An 18,964-nucleotide genomic window follows, 5' to 3' on the forward strand; every position below is an offset into this window, starting at 1 on the left:
GCGTCGACGCAACCCCCCCACCCCCCTGCGCACCTCCAACATTGCTGCTCAAGACACTCCACGTGAGCCTCAGAATGATGATTATGTAGTTAAATCTGCACTTTATTCGAGAAAAAAAAAAAAAAAGCAACTTTGCGGTCCACAGCGACTTGCAGGAAGCCGAGCTTGTTGCTCGCCGCTGCAAACTGCTAGCTTAAACTTTGCAGCACTACTACGCCCCCTAGAGGTACGGCGGTGAACTACTTCGCGGCACCGCGCTACCTACGTTACGCACAGCCCTGTGCGTACCGTCCCACCGACCACTAATCTAATCACACTTAAAAAAAAAAAAAAAGAAAGGTGAATGGGTCTTCATTACCTTAATCTATTAGGCTTTCATTCTCTTATTATAATGTGTAGTAGAGACTGAATTTACAAATAGGACTATAACACATTGTGTTTAGTTTGAGTCAAGTCTTACATCAAGTGCGAAGAATTCATTTAAAATATTCTGTAGCATTACAATTGGTGTTTGGCAGGTTTCTATATTAGGACGGATACAATGCTATAATTAAATGGTAATGCAGGACACACTAAACCTTATGGGTAGACTACGTAAACAAACTTGGTTTTACCCAATTAAACCAACCATGAGTTGACCATTTAAACAATAGAGTGGTTTTACCTTTCTTCTACCAGATAGTATACTTTAAATGTATGTAATGCATAATAAAGAACACTAGTGACCATCATTTATGGATTTTGCTTGTTTTTAATCCAAATAGTTGCTTGCACATATCAAATTAGTTTCTTTCACTGAAGAAAATGTGTATATTACCAAGCCAACATTTCTCTGTAACTTCGGCAGTAAATGCTCAGGGATTCCTGGTATGGAATTACATCAACATCACTAATAATGTGCATATTTCAATGTGCAAACCCATTCATATAGAAATATAGCACTGACACTCTGATCTTTAAAAATGTCCTTGGAAGGGGACTGGCAACACACGATATTCACTGAAATAATCTTCATGTTGAGGAAACGCGAATAAGAAAGCGACAGATCAGAACAAACTGTTTCAGTCCATTTCAACTGTGACGGGGAGCCCGATCTCAACGTCCCTCGACTCAGAGTTCTGCAGCTCCCTGCGGATTTCTGCCGAAACCTGCGTGTGTGTTTGTATCTTTAGCAGCTCCAGCAGTGCCGTCTTCTGTTCGGAGGCCAGGTCGGCTTTGTAGCGCTGAGCCAGGGTGAGTAAACTCTGATGCCACAGCACAGGAAGCACACGTTTTTCATTGCGGAATGACAGGAAGTGAGCCACCAAGGCGTCGAGTACACGGAAAGGCAGGGCGTACTTCTTGTCGAGCAGCAGACGCAGAAAAATGCTGTTGGCACCATTATACTCCATCTCGGCCAACTTGAGCATTGCAGCGCTGAAAGACAATCGAAAGAGTACATGTTACATGCAACCTTCAACCTGACCCCGCCTTGCCCAAAATCCCAACGTGGGTCATGTCGAGGCCACCGAGCTGAATCCTTCATCGGGCAATTAAGGAGCTGAAATCTGTGTTCTGGAGCAATCGACTGAAAGGACACCTCACCTGGAGTGGAGCACGGGGATCGAGCACTTTGAGAGAATGCTCCCGATGATGATGGCCTCCCTGAGAGTGCATGTACCAGACTCGCACAGGGGAATCAGTATACCTGCGTGACAACAGAGGCATAGAAATTGACAGGTAATCAGACAAGTTTGTGCTGATGCCAAAGTGACATTAAGGGCGCGTTCACAATTGAAACCAAGTGTTGTGCTTGACCTGTTTCTGCAGATAATTTTTGCGGAGGTATGGATGCTGCCTTTCAGCTCAGATGCTCACATAACAAGCAGACAAACAGGAACCCTGGTCCCCCTTTCAAAAGCATCTCTGATGCTGTTCCATTCAAGTAAAACAAGAATGTGTAATCTTCTGCAGCAGGACAGAAAAGTCACAGAAGCTGCCATGTGCACAATATACTTTCACCGTGGTTTTGTCTTAAATAGAGGCGGCAAATCCAGGTCCAGCATGGCCACCGTTCTGCATGTATCACAAAAGTTCCTGCTCCAACCTCAATCTAAATGTTATGTCATCAGAAAGCTTGATAATGTGCCACTTAGTATGATCGTGTGTGTTGATGCAGGCAAATTTGGAGAACACCCAGGATTGGGAACCGGCAGGACCAGGATTCGAAAACGGTTGTCGACATGAAACCCTTCAATAGTGGCTGCCAGTTGTAACAGATACAAATGACCCCCCCCCCCATCCAGTATTGTCAATCAAGTCATAAAAGACTTATGTAACAGGTGCTATAAAATCATGTTTAATCCTACGGATAAAAAGGTTATTGTGGAAACCCAGTACAACACAAGAATCTGTCTTTTCTGTGTTGGTGTAGATGGAAAAAAACCAAAAAAAAACATCAATGACTCAAACAAAAACCTCAAGATAAACGTTTGTGGAACTGATTCAAGCATAAACAGCTCTGTCAAGTTATGTTTGCTGGCATTGAATGCAAAAATGTTGTACTCAGAGTTCATAAAGGTAGAAACTGAAATGTAGTAGGACCAACTGTAATGTATTTAATTAAATGAAACATAAAACAAAACGTAGCAATTGGATGACATTGAATACCACATTAAAAAAAGACTATTATTTTATAAAAGAATTATGTGCATCAAATATTGAGGTTTACTTTTGAGTAAATGCATAAATGGGATACTCCAGGTTGTGTACGAGCGCCATCATTCTTTCTGCACCAATTATTGTATTCATTAGCAGCACTGCCCCCTAGTGGTCGTGACTCGCATTCACGGGGATCACGGGGTCACGGTCACGGGGATGTTTGGGGAAAACAGTCCAGTCAAGCTGAGACAATTTGTGAACAGACAACTGGCAGGATTAAAAAAAAACAAAAAAAAACTTTAACAATCAGTTCTGGAAAGGAAGATTTGACCCAATTAATTCTGAATGTGTTAATTACTATACTCCCAGAAGCAGCGCTGTTATTTACCCTGTAGACACTGGCTAATCCTCCGTCAGGGCTTTCAGTATTTCTAAAATTACTGGTGAAATTAGATATGCGACATGTCCCAGAAAGTTGGGATTTTTGGCTCTTCAAAAAAAAACATCAAAAATAACCCCTCTTTCATTTACATTACCCACTGCTTTTCCCCCCCTACTGTCACATGAAATCTCAGCCCAGCATTTTCAGGATATTAAATGAAACAAACAGTATGCTTGAAAGGAATGTGATACACCCAGCTGTTTGGGGAAACACTGCACAAATATTAAAGGTTTTAGAAATTAGTTGGGGAAAATTGCATTTTTATTCAACGTAGTTGAGCTCAGAAACACCACAGTGATCACGTTTCTATTACGATGATCATTATTAAATGACTGACGATCATTTGTGTAACTTACCTGAAGAAAGAATTTCACGTGACACCCTTAAAACACAAATAGCCTCTCTGTTTAAGCCTCACCTTTAAACCAGGCTCCTGGTTTGAACAGGGCCTTCTTCAGCGAGCTGTAGAGGTGAAAGTTGAGTCTCTTGTACTCTGCAATGTCATCCCGGATTCGAGGCAGCAGCACCAAGTTGTAAAACCTCTGGGCCATTCGCTCTTTCAAATTCGAGGAGAAAATCCTACGACAATAACAGAAATGTAAAGATTATCGTCTTGTATTCATATGAGTGCAAAGTTATCAATAGAACTTGTATTAAAGCGGAGGACTGACCTTGTCGCTTGGTACATGGCGGCTGCAGTCCACGTTTCAGGCTGTGTCAAATACAGAACCTGTTCCCAGTTCGAGAGCGCTGGAATGATCTTAAAGGCTTTTGGTAGTTTGCCGCTGCGGTATTTTGACAGAACCTGGAGCAAACGGGGAATTACAATGACAACATGTTACATCACGGCTCTGCACATTCAAACTCAACACATTGAGACTCCACATTGCCAACTTAAACATTATTCAGTCCGTCTTAAAAGGGCTTGTTTGTTGCAACAAGCCTCTGCTCCACACTCATACGCCTATAGTGACATTGAGGCGGCACGGACTCGTGTTGATCTTATGGCTTCCGAATTTATTGCACAAAAAAATTTACAGTAAATCTTTGCTTGTTACTTTTTTTTTTTTAACTACAACTTCCAATATCTGGAAGTTCATCAATATTACAGGGGGTGTGTTACACCCCCTGTAATATTGATGTTACAAGATGTTACAAGATTAGCCAGTCTGGCCTGTGATTTGACAATTTATTTTTCGGGTTGTGTTGGAAGTTTAGAAATACAAAAAGTCTCCCGAGTTATGAATGAAAAGTACATGTGCCTAATAGAGGAAAGAAAGAAAAAAAAGTTGGGTTTTTTGTATGATGTTGGTGGACAATACTGTCTAGTATATTGCAAAGGTCATGGTTAATTGGTGATGCTTGTACAGTATATGATGTTAAATTTAGTCATTCGAATAGTAGCTATATATATCTCAAGTTTGTCTTTTTTTTATTTTTATTACTCTATTAAACTACTTATTTTGTCACCAATTTGTTCCTAGATGGATTCAGGAGGCATTTGATGACCATCAAAAGCACATAGATGTCTGACTATAAGAACGACTCACCTTATTAATGCCTTTGTAGACTTCTACAACTCTCGGGTCGAGCTGGGGCATGGGACACCCCGACACCTCCGACATCACTGTTCCGACCTCAGTCTGCTTCTCTGTGATCTTCTCCATGATGATGTCAGCCAACGTCCGTCTACAAGATCCACAGTAAAGGAGTCATTTAAGCAGAAACCTCACACAGTGCATCATTTCCAATAACCGTGATCACTTATGTCTCTTGCCTGACTGGAGGGTTTTTATTCATGAACATCTCCATTGCCTTCTCATCTTCGGGATCGACCACAATTTCTGTGTCACACTCGGCATCGCCATCCCCGGCGCCTGCTGCTCCCACCACCGGCCACTCCTCATCAGAGTCCGCATCCTGAGAGTCCGGGCCTAAAACAGATCGAATGGAAAAGACAAGAGCGGACCATGTGAGCAACAGAAATGGGAAACATGTCCACTTGGCTTGGAATCAAATGAAAAATTACTGTTGTCTGTGCAACTTTTTCACTTTGTTGGATTTTTATGCAACCCCTATTAACCACCCTTTGAAATCGTGGAACAAAAGCTGTGAGAAATGGATGGTGAACAGAAGAACATTGAATACACTGGACACGAGATGTTAATGTTACTTTAGGGTGCATTGCCAGAGTTTTTATTTATCTTATGAAATGTTTTTAATAACATTCTCATCTTATTCTATTACTATTCAACACATGTTAGATCAAACAACAACCCGAGAAACAAATTACAGCTAATAAGAACGGTGCACGCACTCAAGTCTGTGTATAAAGTGAATAACATCCACTCGTTAACAACACGAGCACCATGGATCAGCTGGTCCAGTTAAAAATATCTAAAGCCTCGCGCATGCATTTACATTACCGAGAACAGTGACCGGAGCCTTCTTCTTCTCCGGTGCCGGTCCAAATTCCGTCTGAAGCTCCTCTTGTTGGATGCGGGCCTGCTGGAGGATCTTCCTGGACAGACGCTCGTCCACGTACTCGTCCTGGTTCTCCACCCGGGTGTCCCTGCCCTTAAGTCGGTCTCGGGCTCGCACCGTGTCGGCCTGCAGGATCTGGTCGGCCAGGGCCACCGCTCCTCCGGTCCTCTCCCCTCCAGCGTTGCCCCCTCCTCCTCTGGATCTTTTCACCTTCGGCATTACGATAGTTTAATCGCAGCCGGAACCAGTATTTGGACTTTTACAAGTACTGTCAACATCCAGTGCTGGACACGTGCGGGTCCAGGGCCAGGAGGGAGGAAGTGACGTCACAGAGCAGTCTGCGTTTTGTCTTCAGAAATGTTTATTCTAAAAACATAATATAATTTTTACACACCAAAATAACTGTTATATTGTTTACATGATATAATGTAAAATGAAATCAAAGGCCAAGGTTACATTTAAAATTGTTTTAGGTTCTTCTTCCCCGGAAGACTTTATTCAACCCGGAAGTACTCAAACGGAGAAACACTATTGGAGACAGAAGCATCAATGGGGGTGACATGGTAAGACGATTTCTAATAGTTTTCAATATAAAAATGGTCTTTGGTCCCCAGTTTTTTTTTCTCACTTTATTGTCTCTTCTTCGATGCACATGCTTCACCACTGCCTTTCTCTGTTTCTTTTTCACTAAGTGAAACACCGTCATCACATTACTGATATGGCTCCTCAGCTGTGTGGAAAATATATGAAAACGTGCGTCTGTTTGTAAAGTCTTTGAATATATCTGTGCGTGGTTGATATGTTTTATGCAGACGGGCGGACCTCTACGTCGGCATTTTGTTATTCAGCATTGTCAGGTGGGAATATTAGGATTATCCTATCCGAGACTAATAGTTATTGTATTTTGGTTGATATAACGGCTCACTTGTCATAACAAAAATAACAAATAATCAGTTTCTATAGTCCGATGCATCCACGGATAAAGACTTTCTCTAATGATTCCCCATCATTCCTGACTATTCAGCTACTCTTTGCTCTGAGACAATTCTCCCTATATCTGGGGCGACTGTGGCTTGATCCCTCATTCTCCCATGTCCAGTGTCCTTGAGCAAGACGCTGAACCCATAACTACTCCCAGTGGACATACTGAGTGCTTTGCATGGCAAACGTCATCACTGATGTGTGACTGAATGAAGGATTGTGGCTAACAGTGTGGAACTACTTTTGGGACAGTTGAATCAGTGTAAAATAAGTAGAATCTATGATTATGTCTCATTCAACAAAGGACGAGCAGCTGTAAGTAGGTTGGAAAACATAGAAACAGATCTTAAGGCTTCACAAAAGAACATTTGTCTCACAGACAGTATCAAGCAAGCAGATTACAACCACGCATTCAATTATTGTATGTTCACCTTCCACATCTTTGGAGCCATTTACACACTGACCCAGCAGAGAAGATCTTTCTGCAAGTTCCAGGGGCTGTTGGAGACATTGTATAACAGAGCAATGTTGTCAGACTGAGGAGGAAGTGAGGGTTCAACCGGACACAATAGCAGCATCATCATCGTCTCCAAAGTGATGACATTAAAATGTGCGCATCAGAAAGAGGGAAAGAAATGTCAGCAGTCGGTGTGAAACTTTCCAAATGCTGATGCAGTACAGACTCAGATCTGTTTGCTACATAGGCTTAGAAGTTCATTTATGTGTAAAAGTGGTAAAGCACAGCTGGACGGGAGGAAAAAAATCCACTTGTCAAAATGTTAACAAACTGCGAGACCCAGTGAGAAGTTTCTTTTGATTTACAAACATAATATTAAACGCATGTCCAGACTTTCTTTCCTAATTCGTTTGTGTCCCACAGTGTGTGTCAGGTGCCCGTGGCGGAGGGCAAAAGTGTGCAGCAGACCGTCGACATCCTGCACAAGAAGCTGGAGCAGATGGGTGCCGTGAAGCAGGGCAGCTTCTGCGTCGACTGTGAGACATACCACGCCACAGGAAATGTCAGCGGTAATGTTTAATTATCTACCATTTCTGTCTGCAACAGGTAACCTTTTCATTGTGACGGAGTGTCGAGGACCTTTAGAAGACAGTTAATATTCTAGCGCACCATTACTTACATACCTATATGGGACAATGGGTTATACCTACAAATTCCATTTATCCTTCCAAGTGACGACGGATTATACACAAGATGAAGAGTCACAGGAATGGTCATAGTGCTACTTACACTAAAAGGCATCCTGTGAAAATAGAGTGATGATGGCTTTAAAGAACACCTGAAGGCTGGACCACTACTCTTTGGTTTAAGGAGAATTCAAGAGGCAGCAGGAATCACTGAATTGTTTTATGAGTGTGAAAATGTTGTGACTCGTACACTATGGCCTTTGTCGTCCGTTGATTTTCACGATCGCCTTTTGCAGATTTGAGACTGATGCGTTGGACAGTAAACTCCATCTTCAAACTTTTTTGATAAGGGACTATGATTTTGGAAGAATAGTTTTTATCCTCACAAGTAAATTAATAAAAAAAACATTTTAATTGAGATTCCTGAGCGTGACTATTTTTTTTTTCCCCTCCCTCAACTCTTCTGACGTTCACAGGCCAGCCCTCCAAACTCTTATATGTGATGCACAACTCTGAAACTCCCCTCAGCTGCATGGCGCTGTTTGAAGGCGGACCCTGTCTGGTGGCAGACGCAAACTTTGACGTCCTCATGGTGAAGCTCAAGAGTCACTTCCAGAACGCCAAAGGACACAAGGTGGAGTGTCGCGGCTCAAGATATCGCTACTGTGACTTCTTGATCAAAGTTGGTACCGTAACAATGAGCTCGAGCGCCCGGGGGATATCAGTAGAGGTACGCTTGATGTAATTAGTGGAGAGAAAAAAACGGCTCGAGGTTTTCCTCCCAGTGGCAGCTTTAACTCTCTAATCTCTTTCCTCAGGTGGAGTACTGTCCCTGTGTGGTTCCGGGGGACTGCTGGAACCTCATGAAGGAGTTCATGCAGTGTTTCCTCGGCACCAGCGTTCCCGAACTGCCGTCTGTGTTCGCCGCCAAGCCTGAGGGGCTCTTTGCACCAGCAGACTGCGTCGACACCATGACTCAATATTTAGAGTTATTCAACAAACTTCGCAAACTGCAAATCCCAGGAAGTAGCGTGCGTTAGGAGTTTACGTTGGAAATGTCCGAGGGGATTCTTATGTTTGTATTGATGTTGGTTTATTTCTGGTTCTGTGGGTCAGTGTGAGATCCACGAGGTGTAGTTTTATTTTTGGAGCTTCAATTTTTCATCAGCTATACTTAACAAAATCTTTTCTTTTTTTTTTTATTAAAAGATCAAACCTATGTGGTGTAATGGAGTCTGAGTGTTTATTTCTGCTGTCTCGGCTCATTTATATTCATAGACATACTTCATATTTAACCCTTTTAAAGTAATGCAGGTAAAGCAGACATCACAACATGTTTTAGTGTAGTTAATAAAATTGCACAGAAATGTTTTTTAAAATTGCATATATATTTATAAAAAAAAAAAAAACAATGTTTAAAATAGCCGAAATTGATACTTAGATTATTTTTTATAGAAAATTGGCATTTTATGAAATGAATTTCAGTTTTTAGCTTTTCAAACTGAAGGAACCATTGTATGGAAATGATCTAGATTTCGCTTCATTTTCTGTACTGCAGAACTGTTATGAAAAAAAACTCTGAAGATTAAAAAAAAAGGGTAATTACGTGACAGTTCACGTGTAGACTGGCTGCAGGAGCAACTCAGTACTGCCATCTAACACACAACAATGACACTTACTTAATCTTGTGGGTTGTACCTTTAACATTTTGAAAATGTAAAACTTTATTCTTTACATTGAAGAAGCTTATTTTCTGATCTGCGGTGATGTATGATTCCTATAGGTCTAAATTCGTTCATGGTTTATGTGATTCCTTGAAACTTTCCTCCCCTGCTCATAAGGTACTTTCCCAGACAGCAGATCTGCACTGGTGTCACCTTGAGCTACTTTGATTTACACTCATTTACAGTGACAGAGGCCAAATTCGGATTTAAGTCCCTCCACATGAAGGTTTCAGGATTGAGTTTAGCACGGTGTTTTCAGATTGATGGGATTAGATTAACCCCCCCAGCATCTGAGACAGGAGTTCGGCTTTACTGGGGCTTGCGGGGTCACAGCTGTCCTCTGAGCCCGGGCAACACGTCCCGGCCTCGGTTATTGTTCCATGTGGCCTCGCTCAGTGGGTGGACGCTTGGACGGACGGACGCTCCATCCTGCTGCCTGTTGTTCAGCCGCTCCGCCAATGAGCGCCGGGCTGCCGCTCGGTGCCAGTCCAATGAGAGCGGCGGGGTCTGGGGCTCGGATCGAGAGTTGGGTTGTTCAATCTGCGAGGACACAACAAGCGGCGGCGGCTCCGAGCACCGGAGGGACGGATGGACGCTGCCGGCGATGGTAACGTTACCCAAGCTTTCTACTTAATGCCTCAACACGGCGGCCACACACGCCGGCTGTCTCTTGCCCGCGAAATGTCACCGGGGAGGAGGGGTGGGTGGGGGGGTTTGTGGACGCGTCGCGGCGCAGCTCCTCCAGCGAGCTTTTTCCAGTTAACGTCTCGCGACCGACTGCAGCCGCTGGGTTTAACTTCGATTGTCCTCCGCGTTAGCCGAGCGGCTAACGCTAGCCACCGTGGCACCGCTAATGACGGGCGCCGTTAGCCGCCCGGTGCCGGGGGAATTGTTCGCGTTTAACTAAAGTGCGTTATTCGGTGAGGTCCGGCGGGGGGGCGAGAGAAGGGGGGGGAGGGGGAGGTGAGCGGCGCGGCGCGGCGCCGACCCCGTGCAAAACCACCCGGAGCTAACGCGTTAGCGGCGGTGGCTAACTTGCCGCTGGCCGCCGGGCTGCCGCGGACCAACAAAGTTGTCGGATGTTTCCCGGAGAGTGGCTCCGTGACTGCTCTTTGTTCTGACTCGACATGGTGGAGACTAGCATGGCGAGGACAGCCAGCCAGCCAGCCTGTCTGAGCCACGACACGGCAAGGTGCTCCGGAACACCGACACACTCAGCGGGGATGTTTTTGTTTTTTGGTTGTTGTTTTTTTTTAATCAAACATCGTGTGTGGATGTTGACACGGTTTACTCGCAGCAGCATCGCCAACGTGCCATGATTTGGGCCAAGAAACCAGTTGCGCCGACCTCAGGACTTGAAGCTGTGTTTCCGTTCGTTTCTTTTTCTTTTCTTTTCTTTTTTTTTGTAATAGTGCATAAATGTACACAAAGAGGAACAGACTGGTGTGACACAGCGCTGTGCTGGTGAGCCACACAATTACACGAATTAAGCTCATAATTGAAATGGACAAGACGGACAGTCCTTCGTGGAAACATTTCTTCCTCCGAACAGTTTTTAACAACCGAGGCTGTGCTTTTTTCTTCTCAGATCTCTGGTTTTCGTTGGGTTTAGTCATTGAATCCAAGTTTCAGGTTTAGGCTCCTGTTTTCTTTTACACAAGAAGTCAAACTCCTTCATGTACACACCAATACCACACAGTCTGTTGAGAACCTCTACATTTTCTTCTTCAGCTCACCTAATCAGATTTTCAAAAGTATTGATGTTTCGCTCTCTATCCAACCAGGGCTGTCAAACACAGATCCTGGAGGGCAGCAGCCCTGCATGTTTTCCACGTTTCCCTGCTTCAACATGGCCGATTGCAAAGGGTGGCTCATTACCTGGCTTTGTGCTGAATGTGGTGACGAACCATCAGGACATTCAGGTGCATTGCAGAAAGGGGGACATGCAGGGCTGCAGCCCTCCGGGATCCGAGTTTGAGACCTCAAACCAAGGCTGCACAGATTGATTGAATTGATTATCTCATCCTGATTTCAGGCTGTGATTTTTTTTTAAATTTTTTTTTGAGAGAGTCTTCCAATTCCATGTTGAAGATAAATGTGTCGTTTGATTGGTCTTCTCAAACACCTTAACCCTTGTTTACAAACATTATCTTTTCCATGATGTTTACACCCATTCATATCTACGCCGCTTCAGCCTGTGCAGGGGTGCTGAAGCCAATCCCGGCGAACTATGTGCGAGGGCAGGGTGCACACTGGACAGGTCACCAGGGCAACCTTTAAGGGTCACCAATTAACCTTTCATGCATCTTTTTGGACTGCGGGAGGAAGCCCCCCCCCCCCCCCCCCCCACACACACACACACACACACACACACACACACACACACACACACACACACACACACACACACACACAAGGGGAGAATAAGCAAGCCACACTGAAAGGCCTAGCCAGTATCTGATCCCAGACCACCGTGAGGCCCAATATACATCCACTGAGTCTAGGTTAATCTGAAAAGCCCATTGTTGTCATTACTCGCTTGAGGTCTAATGTTTGTTTTATTTTTCAGACTCTTCCTATTTATGCCGGTGGTGATGAGTTCTCCACATATGTTGTGATGTGTTCTCCCAGACCCGATCAAGAAAACTACTCTAACAGTTAGTATACAGTCCTTGCAAAAAGTATCACTTTTACATTCAGCATACAGCCGCTGTAATTAAGAAGCATAGCTTGTGTTTTTCCCGGTTTTTACCCAGCCGTGGGTTTTCTTTGTCAGTGGTGTGCCTTCCTGGTCCGGACCAAAACTGGAGATTCTTTTATTATGAAAAACGATGTACAGCATGCTCTATCCTGAAGTGCTTCAGTTTGTACACACAGCCACAAATAAATCACGTCGCACAACTGAAATGGCACCCAAATCAGTTTGAATGTATTAAAAAATAAGAGAGAGAGAACATTGAGGCATAAATGCAGTGAAACGGCTAATTTATTCAGCCATTCATTTCTGGACCTGTTTTGGAGCATAGCGAGCCAAGATAATTCATTCACATCTGTCCATCTATCTTCACACATCATGTGTACGCTCTGCACAGGTGACCAGTCCTGAGAGAGAGAGAGAAAGACACACACGCACACATTTACTTCTGCGGGTTATTTTCAAATAATCTGTCCGTCCGGCATGCATATTTCTAGATTGTAGGAGGGAAACCAAAGCCACACCTGCATAGGCAGAATATGCAAGCTCCACACGGAAACTGGAAGTGCACTGGGGATATTATAGCAACAGTGCTAATCACTACATCACTGTGTGGTCGTGACGATTTTTTTTTCATCCATACGTTCCATACCTAGAACACATGGAGACAATAGTTCTGATGCTCTTGCATCCGTACTGCATTCACATTTAAATGGATCTATCTGCTTTATAAGTATCCACTTATTTTTTGCACCGAAGGGTTAGAAGGTTAATATATAATCGAACAAAGTACTAAAATAAGCATTTTCCTGACTTATTCCAAATGTGCGTCCACACTGCCTGAATCTAACTCCTCTCCTTGTAAACTGTTTTTTCTCAGAATGAGTTGCTGCTCGGCTACAGGACGTGTGTCCTATCACTGAGGCCACATGTGCATCTGGAGAGATGGATCGTTGTAAGCACGTGGGGCGCCTTCGCCTGGGCCAGGACCATTCGATCCTCAATCCGCAGAAATGGCACTGTGTGGACTGCAGCACGACCGATTCAGTGTGGGCCTGCCTCAAGTGCTCCCACGTGGCCTGCGGACGCTTCATGGAGGAGCACTCGCTCAAACACTTTCAGGAGTCACAACACCCACTGGCCATGGAGGTGCGCGAGCTGGACGTCTTCTGCTTTGCCTGTGGAGACTATGTACTCAACGATAACGCAGAGGGAGACCTCAAGCTCCTCCGAGGGGCGCTCTCGACCGTGCGGAGCCCCGGTAGTCGTTCACTGCGCTCCTCGACCGGCGGGGATTGTATCCCCTGGGTCGGGGAGAGTGGATCGCAACCCGCCATGCAGCTGGCCTTACGCCACAGGAGGAAAGCCCTCCTCGGAAAGATGCTTCAGGTGTGGATCAGCAAACACCAGGAGCTTCAGAATCGGCGTCAAGAGAAACTCGAGGAAGTGAGAAGGCAAAAGAAAGAAGTGAAAAGGAGACTTATGGAAGAGCTGGGCAATGTCGTTCCCCGAAAGAGTGCTCGGCTTCTTACTCAGGCGCCTCGTTCAACCATCACGCTCATTCCTCGCAAATTCCGCGACCCCCCCGAACGCCTACCTCCTCCTCCCATCGCCAAGAAGGCCTCCATCCTCACCATATCCCGCAAAGCTCCTCAGAATGGCAGAGCCGCTAAACCGAGGAGGTACTACTCCACACATGCCGTCACGCGGCGGAGACCCACCCCGGGAGTCACTGGTCTGCGCAACTTGGGGAACACGTGCTACATGAACTCTATATTACAGGTGCTGAGCCACCTGCAGAAATTCAGGGAGTGCTTTCTCACTTTGGACCTGTGTGAGACCGAGGAGCTGCTGGCCAAGACTAACCACTCCCAAGGGATCAAGGGGGTGACAGGAGGGGTAGTCGGCAGTGGCAACGCGGCGCTGTCGGGGAGCCCCCTGGGACGCGTGGGGAAGGAAGGCTGTTGGAATTTGCCAGTGGGCAAGCAAGAAAGCGTGCAGCCCCCGCCGCAGGCCGCAGAGTTGGTCCAACCCAAGGAGCCCCGGTGCTCCACCCGCCAGCAGATGTCTCTGTGCCACGAGCTACACACACTTTTCAGGGTCATGTGGTCGGGCCGGTGGTCTTTGGTGTCCCCCTTTGCCATGCTGCACTCGGTGTGGAACCTCATCCCAGCCTTCCGCGGGTACGACCAGCAGGACGCACAGGAGTTCCTGTGCGAGCTGCTGGACAAGGTGCAGCAGGAGCTGGACACTGAGGGATCCAAGCGGCGGATCGTCATCCCCATCACAAAGAGGAAGCTGTCCAAGCAAGTGCTAAAGGTTCTGAACACCATCTTTCACGGGCAGCTACTCAGCCAGGTGAGACCGTCAGAGCATCACGTGGTCATTTGTTTAACATTGTGTCATTGCGAAGACTTAACACTTTTCAGAGTTCAATGTTCTCTTTCTAACCAGTCCTGCATGAAATGTCTGATTCCCTCTGTCCACGCCTTGTGACGCCTGTCCGTAACCTTTTGAACGAAACGGTTGCTGCTCACTTTTCATTAATGACAGTTAATCACCGTCACGCAGCTCCGGACAGCCTGAGATAATTGTTTGAAATACCACCGTCTCACCGCAGAGTATGACTTAATACACCTAAAATATCTCTCAAAGCAAATGACTCGGGTCAACTGGACTTGGTCATATGTGCTTTTATTCATTAAGAGCAAGTTTAGGTAATCTGATTCACTTGCTTTGAGGTGCTGACTGCCTGGATAAATGAGAGTTTGCATAAACAGCCAAACGGAATGCAGCAGAAACTTGAACTTGGTCAAATGATGGACCATGTCCACATTCGCAATCTGCTTCCACACAAAGATTTTTCCCTGCACACACATACTACTCGGTGAACACCTACATTTTATTGTTTGCTTTCTTGAATTCCTCTGCTGACCTCTGGAGATTATGTACCGGATCACCTTATTCTTGTGTACTAAAATATTTCAAGGAGCACCACCACGTCTGCACTCAAAATTACTGCCATCCCCAAGTTTTTAAACATCCATGAAACTTCATGTAGTCGGTAATACATTTATGAGATAGAAAATATATTCCACAGCAATATCGATTCAAGAGCGAATAGCCTGCAACACATGCTTTATGGACTGTGGGAGGAAAAACAGCGTACTAGGATCATGCAAACACAGAAAGTCCAAGTCTCCACTCAAACCCACGTATTTCTCACTATAAGGTGAGAATGCAAACTACTACAGCAGCCCACTCCTGAAGTTCTTACTTTTTTTTTCTTCTTCTTCTTTTTTTTTTGTATTCTTTCTGTGTTTCTGTAGGTGACGTGTCTGTCCTGTAAGCACAAGTCCAACACAGTAGAGCCATTCTGGGATTTGTCTCTGGAGTTCCCAGAGCGATATCACAGCATCGACAAAAGCTCAGGCTCTACGGTTTACCAGCGGAGCTGCACCCTCACCGAGATGCTGTCCAAGTTTACAGAGATGGAGGCTCTAGAAGGCAGCATCTACGCTTGCAACCACTGCAACAGTCAGTACCACTTGCCAAGCCGCACAAACGAGACCCAGGGTTTATTCATTATTCGCTTAAGATTGCACTTAAACTTAAACAGACCTGAAATCGCCTCGGGATATTTGTCCACGGCGGAACAGCGTGATTGCATTTCAGTGGAATTTAAGCCCAGCGTTCGCATAAAGAGCGTAAAACTTAGTCGTTAATGTCTGTGAACCCACGAGTCGCGACCTGATTGACGATTCAGTTTTTTTTTTTTTCAACCTTGTGTCCCAACTCTCAATGGCTGCTTTCTCCACTTGCATTTCAGTGACATCACTCATGACACTACAAGGCTGTCCCAATGACACAACTCCCTTCAAATGCAGCATTTGTCTCCACAACATAATCTACTTTCTGTTATTTACATGTTCACATGTACCAAAGTTCAAAGGAACTCAAACGTTTCTAAAAAAATTGTACATTCTCAGTCCCACCTAGTGTTCACTTGTAGACGACGCACCTGAACTGAAGTGAAACTGGATATAGAAGTGTTGTTATTATTGGCATTGCAAAATACCCTGAAATGTGTGCAATATTAAGGTTGTGTAAAGTGTCCTCAAAAGGACATTTAAAAAAAAAGAAAAGAAAAGAACTGTCCCCTTATTTCAGTTACCTCATTACGGTTGCTAGGCAACCGTCACACACCTCTCCAGTCAGGAATTTCCTGTAGAGCGTCTCATTTCGTTAGTTCCACCCTCTAAACGAGTGTTTGAAAGATGCTCTCTCTAAAATAACACGGCTTCAATAAACTGTGCTGCATGTTGAGAAGACTGACGCACCTTTGTTTGTTTGGTTTTTTTCCCGTTGTTTCAGAAAGAAGAAGGAAATCGTCCCACAAACCCTTAGTTCTGTCAGAAGCATGTAAGCAGCTTCTGATCTACCGTTTACCTCAGGTTCTACGGCTGCACCTCAAACGCTTCAGGCAAGTTTCTCATCTCGTTCTCCCTCTCATCACATTCTCAAACCCGCGGCACTCGAGTACAGAGACGTACTGTCTTTCAACCACGTGACTTACCGATCGCACTAACTATCCCCCCCCCCCCCCCCGTTGTGCGGCAGATGGTCGGGGAGGAACCACAGAGAGAAAATCGGCGTCCATGTGGCCTTCGACCAGGTGCTGAACATCAAACCGTACTGCTGCACGGGCTCAGGTCACTCTGTCCACAGAGGGGGCTACACCTACGATCTCTCCGCTGTAGTTATGCACCATGGCAAAGGCTTCGGCTCAGGGCACTACACCGCATACTGCTACAACACCGAGGGAGGTGAGTCACAAAGCGCCACCTGTTTTCGACGCCGGCGGCGTCGCGTTAATCGCGCTTTAATGTCTCTGTCTTTGTGTCCTCCCCAGGTTTCTGGGTCCACTGCAACGACTCCGAGATGAAGGTTTGCAGCGTGGAAGAAGTGTGCAACACTCAGGCCTATATTCTCTTCTATACCCAGAGGTCTGCCTAGGTACCTCTCGCTGTGACCACGTTGACCTGTGCTCGGCAACTTTAGGGCTGCATTTATGAAAGAAAAAAAAAACCTCCTCTTGGTGTTTTCCCAGATGTCATTCAAGCGATCACTTTGACACGGTTTGCTAAAAAAAAAAGATGGCAATGGGGGCAGTGGGACAGCCACAGTCATGAGTCAAGGTGACAATATTTCGCAGCGTTAATCCAGATGAGATCGGATGGCGACAGGGTTTGCCTTTTGGTTAAAGGGAAATGTTGAATAGTCAACAGAAAGATTTGGATTTTGTTTGGTTTGAACTAAAAAGAAGAAGAAAAAAAAGAGAAAGAGGGAGGGAGAATCTAAACTGTCTCATAAATGAGGCCACGGGGTTTCCTCAGCCTGTGGGACCAGCACATTTGGTTTATGGCCCGACGACTGTGGGTGCAGGTCCGGTTCTTATCCTGCCGAACGCCAAGCCTGTGTGTCCCGTGTGTTTGAACGGCAATCGGGCTGGTGTCGGTCCGAACCTGGAAACGACCAGGCGCTCTGCTGAGACGGCATTTCACACCGCAAAGGCAACACGGATTCTGGAGTAAGACCATTTAGTGGCAGCAAGTCGGTAATGTGCATTTCATATGTAACTGTCCAGTCGATCCTCGTGCACATCAACGTGGAGGTGCACAAGGGACCTTTTGCGACCGGACTCAAGTCCACAATCCGTGTTACCTCCTGTTCAGCTTTTTGATTATTGTGGAAATGTCACTTCTGAAAACTAAATACTTCATCCCCTGTGTCATTTGTACTTCATAGATGTCCTCTCCTCAGACTTCTGCTGTGACTGGATACTGTGTCTTAGGCTCAAGGCTCTCAGTGAACACGAATAGTTTGTTTTTTTTAGTTTTGTTTTGTAGCCATTCTGTTTCAGTTCCGAGAAAAAGGCAGCAAAGCGTCCACGTTTCAGACGCGAGCGGTGACGAGTGTTGGCAAGCCGCACCTGTCGGGAGAGTCGTTCACTACTGGTCCTATGTTTGACTCCTGTCTTTTGATAACGGCAGCTCCTCCTGTGGTCAGAACGGTCTGAGACACTGTACCTCCGTTTTGACCTGCTTGGAAGATGAGAAATGAGCGAAACGGCAGACAGACCGAGATACTGAAGAATGTGTATTTGGGGAAACTTTGCGTTACCCATTTTGAGTTAAGCACCTGAAAGCAATATATTGTACATCTTGCATCTTGACAGGAAATTAAATCAGGAATTCTGCTTGTTGTACAATGGGTTTTTTTTTGGTTTTGTTTTGTTTTTCTACTCTGCTGTTTCTATAAAGGTCTTTAGGATTTCTAGGTAAGCAAGAAAAACTGTTGTGTTTGATACGAGTCAAATGCAAAAATACATTCGTGAACTCTGTGAAAGTTGGAACAATCTGATGACAATGAATGTCTTACTTTTTAGTGGTCAGGTGTGGCCATGCCACTGGATCTGATTACCCCTGAGTTCTGTCTTGTACTGTAAGAAAACCTGTCATACATGTAATGGTCTTATGGGTTCTGCCTGACAGTAATTATTAAAAAAAAGACAAAACATATCCCAAATGGTGTTTGTGTTATTATTTGACAGCGAGAAGAGTTGGTTTAAAAGGCGGAGGCTGAAGACTTAACTGTCATAACATGTTGATCTTCTGGAAAGAAATGAGTCATTTTCTGTGTATCCATTAACATTTAGTTATTATATTGACAGTCTTATGGGGTTAATGTTATGTCAGATGAAAACGATTTTTTTTTTTTTTTTTAAGGTTTATTCCTAAATTTAGTGTCCTGATTGAAGCAGACACGATAAAGTAAAACTGAACTAATCCACGG

General features: G+C 45.0%; 3 protein-coding genes across 6 annotated transcripts; 2 read left to right on the top strand and 1 right to left on the bottom strand.

Annotated features, from left to right (window-relative positions):
• Positions 1-760: 760 nt before the first annotated feature.
• Positions 761-5,867, bottom strand: bysl (bystin-like). The gene is made up of 7 exons (XM_080494668.1): positions 5,509-5,867; positions 4,860-5,016; positions 4,633-4,771; positions 3,754-3,887; positions 3,501-3,661; positions 1,585-1,687; positions 761-1,416 (listed from the first exon to the last, which is right to left on the bottom strand). The coding sequence occupies exons 1-7, from the start codon at positions 5,783-5,785 to the stop codon at positions 1,062-1,064; spliced, it is 1,326 nt and encodes a 441-aa protein (XP_080350794.1). The 5' UTR covers positions 5,786-5,867; the 3' UTR covers positions 761-1,061.
• Positions 5,868-6,095: 228 nt separating this feature from the next.
• Positions 6,096-8,848, top strand: med20 (mediator complex subunit 20). Of its 2 annotated transcripts, none has more exons than XM_080495950.1 (4): positions 6,096-6,129; positions 7,428-7,573; positions 8,167-8,420; positions 8,509-8,848. In XM_080495950.1, the coding sequence occupies exons 1-4, from the start codon at positions 6,116-6,118 to the stop codon at positions 8,728-8,730; spliced, it is 636 nt and encodes a 211-aa protein (XP_080352076.1). In that variant the 5' UTR covers positions 6,096-6,115; the 3' UTR covers positions 8,731-8,848. The 2 variants fall into 2 exon arrangements, with proteins under 2 accessions (XP_080352076.1, XP_080352077.1); XM_080495951.1 differs by lacking the exon at positions 6,096-6,129 and adding an exon at positions 6,396-6,423.
• Positions 8,849-9,959: 1,111 nt separating this feature from the next.
• Positions 9,960-18,690, top strand: usp49 (ubiquitin specific peptidase 49). 3 transcript variants are annotated; one of them, XM_080494900.1, is made up of 7 exons: positions 9,960-10,021; positions 11,984-12,071; positions 12,990-14,467; positions 15,439-15,646; positions 16,484-16,592; positions 16,730-16,935; positions 17,022-18,690. In XM_080494900.1, exons 3-7 carry the CDS (start codon positions 13,055-13,057, stop codon positions 17,123-17,125), a joined length of 2,040 nt encoding a protein of 679 aa, XP_080351026.1. In that variant the 5' UTR covers positions 9,960-10,021; positions 11,984-12,071; positions 12,990-13,054; the 3' UTR covers positions 17,126-18,690. The 3 variants fall into 3 exon arrangements, with proteins under 3 accessions (XP_080351026.1, XP_080351028.1, XP_080351027.1); XM_080494902.1 differs by lacking the exon at positions 11,984-12,071 and having other exon boundaries at positions 9,978-10,021; XM_080494901.1 differs by lacking the exon at positions 9,960-10,021 and having other exon boundaries at positions 11,887-12,071.
• Positions 18,691-18,964: the final 274 nt, after the last annotated feature.

Source organism: Blennius ocellaris (assembly GCF_963422515.1).
Source record: "Blennius ocellaris genome assembly, chromosome: 4".
Lineage (NCBI taxonomy): Eukaryota > Metazoa > Chordata > Actinopteri > Blenniiformes > Blenniidae > Blennius > Blennius ocellaris.

Excerpts from the sequence above, each read along its gene's own strand:
- bysl (XM_080494668.1), bottom strand. The coding sequence starts at position 5,785 with ATGCCGAAGGTGAAAAGATCCAGAGGAGGAGGGGGCAACGCTGGAGGG. Across the intron at positions 3,662-3,753 it reads GCCATGTACCAAGCGACAAG|GATTTTCTCCTCGAATTTGA; the intron begins GTCAGTCCTCCG and ends TTATTGTCGTAG. Across the intron at positions 1,688-3,500 it reads ACCAGGAGCCTGGTTTAAAG|GTATACTGATTCCCCTGTGC; the intron begins GTGAGGCTTAAA and ends GTTGTCACGCAG.
- med20 (XM_080495950.1), top strand. Across the intron at positions 7,574-8,166 it reads CGCCACAGGAAATGTCAGCG|GCCAGCCCTCCAAACTCTTA; the intron begins GTAATGTTTAAT and ends TGACGTTCACAG. Across the intron at positions 8,421-8,508 it reads CCCGGGGGATATCAGTAGAG|GTGGAGTACTGTCCCTGTGT; the intron begins GTACGCTTGATG and ends CTCTTTCCTCAG.
- usp49 (XM_080494900.1), top strand. The coding sequence starts at position 13,055 with ATGGATCGTTGTAAGCACGTGGGGCGCCTTCGCCTGGGCCAGGACCAT. Across the intron at positions 14,468-15,438 it reads ACGGGCAGCTACTCAGCCAG|GTGACGTGTCTGTCCTGTAA; the intron begins GTGAGACCGTCA and ends GTGTTTCTGTAG. Across the intron at positions 16,593-16,729 it reads CTGCACCTCAAACGCTTCAG|ATGGTCGGGGAGGAACCACA; the intron begins GCAAGTTTCTCA and ends GTTGTGCGGCAG.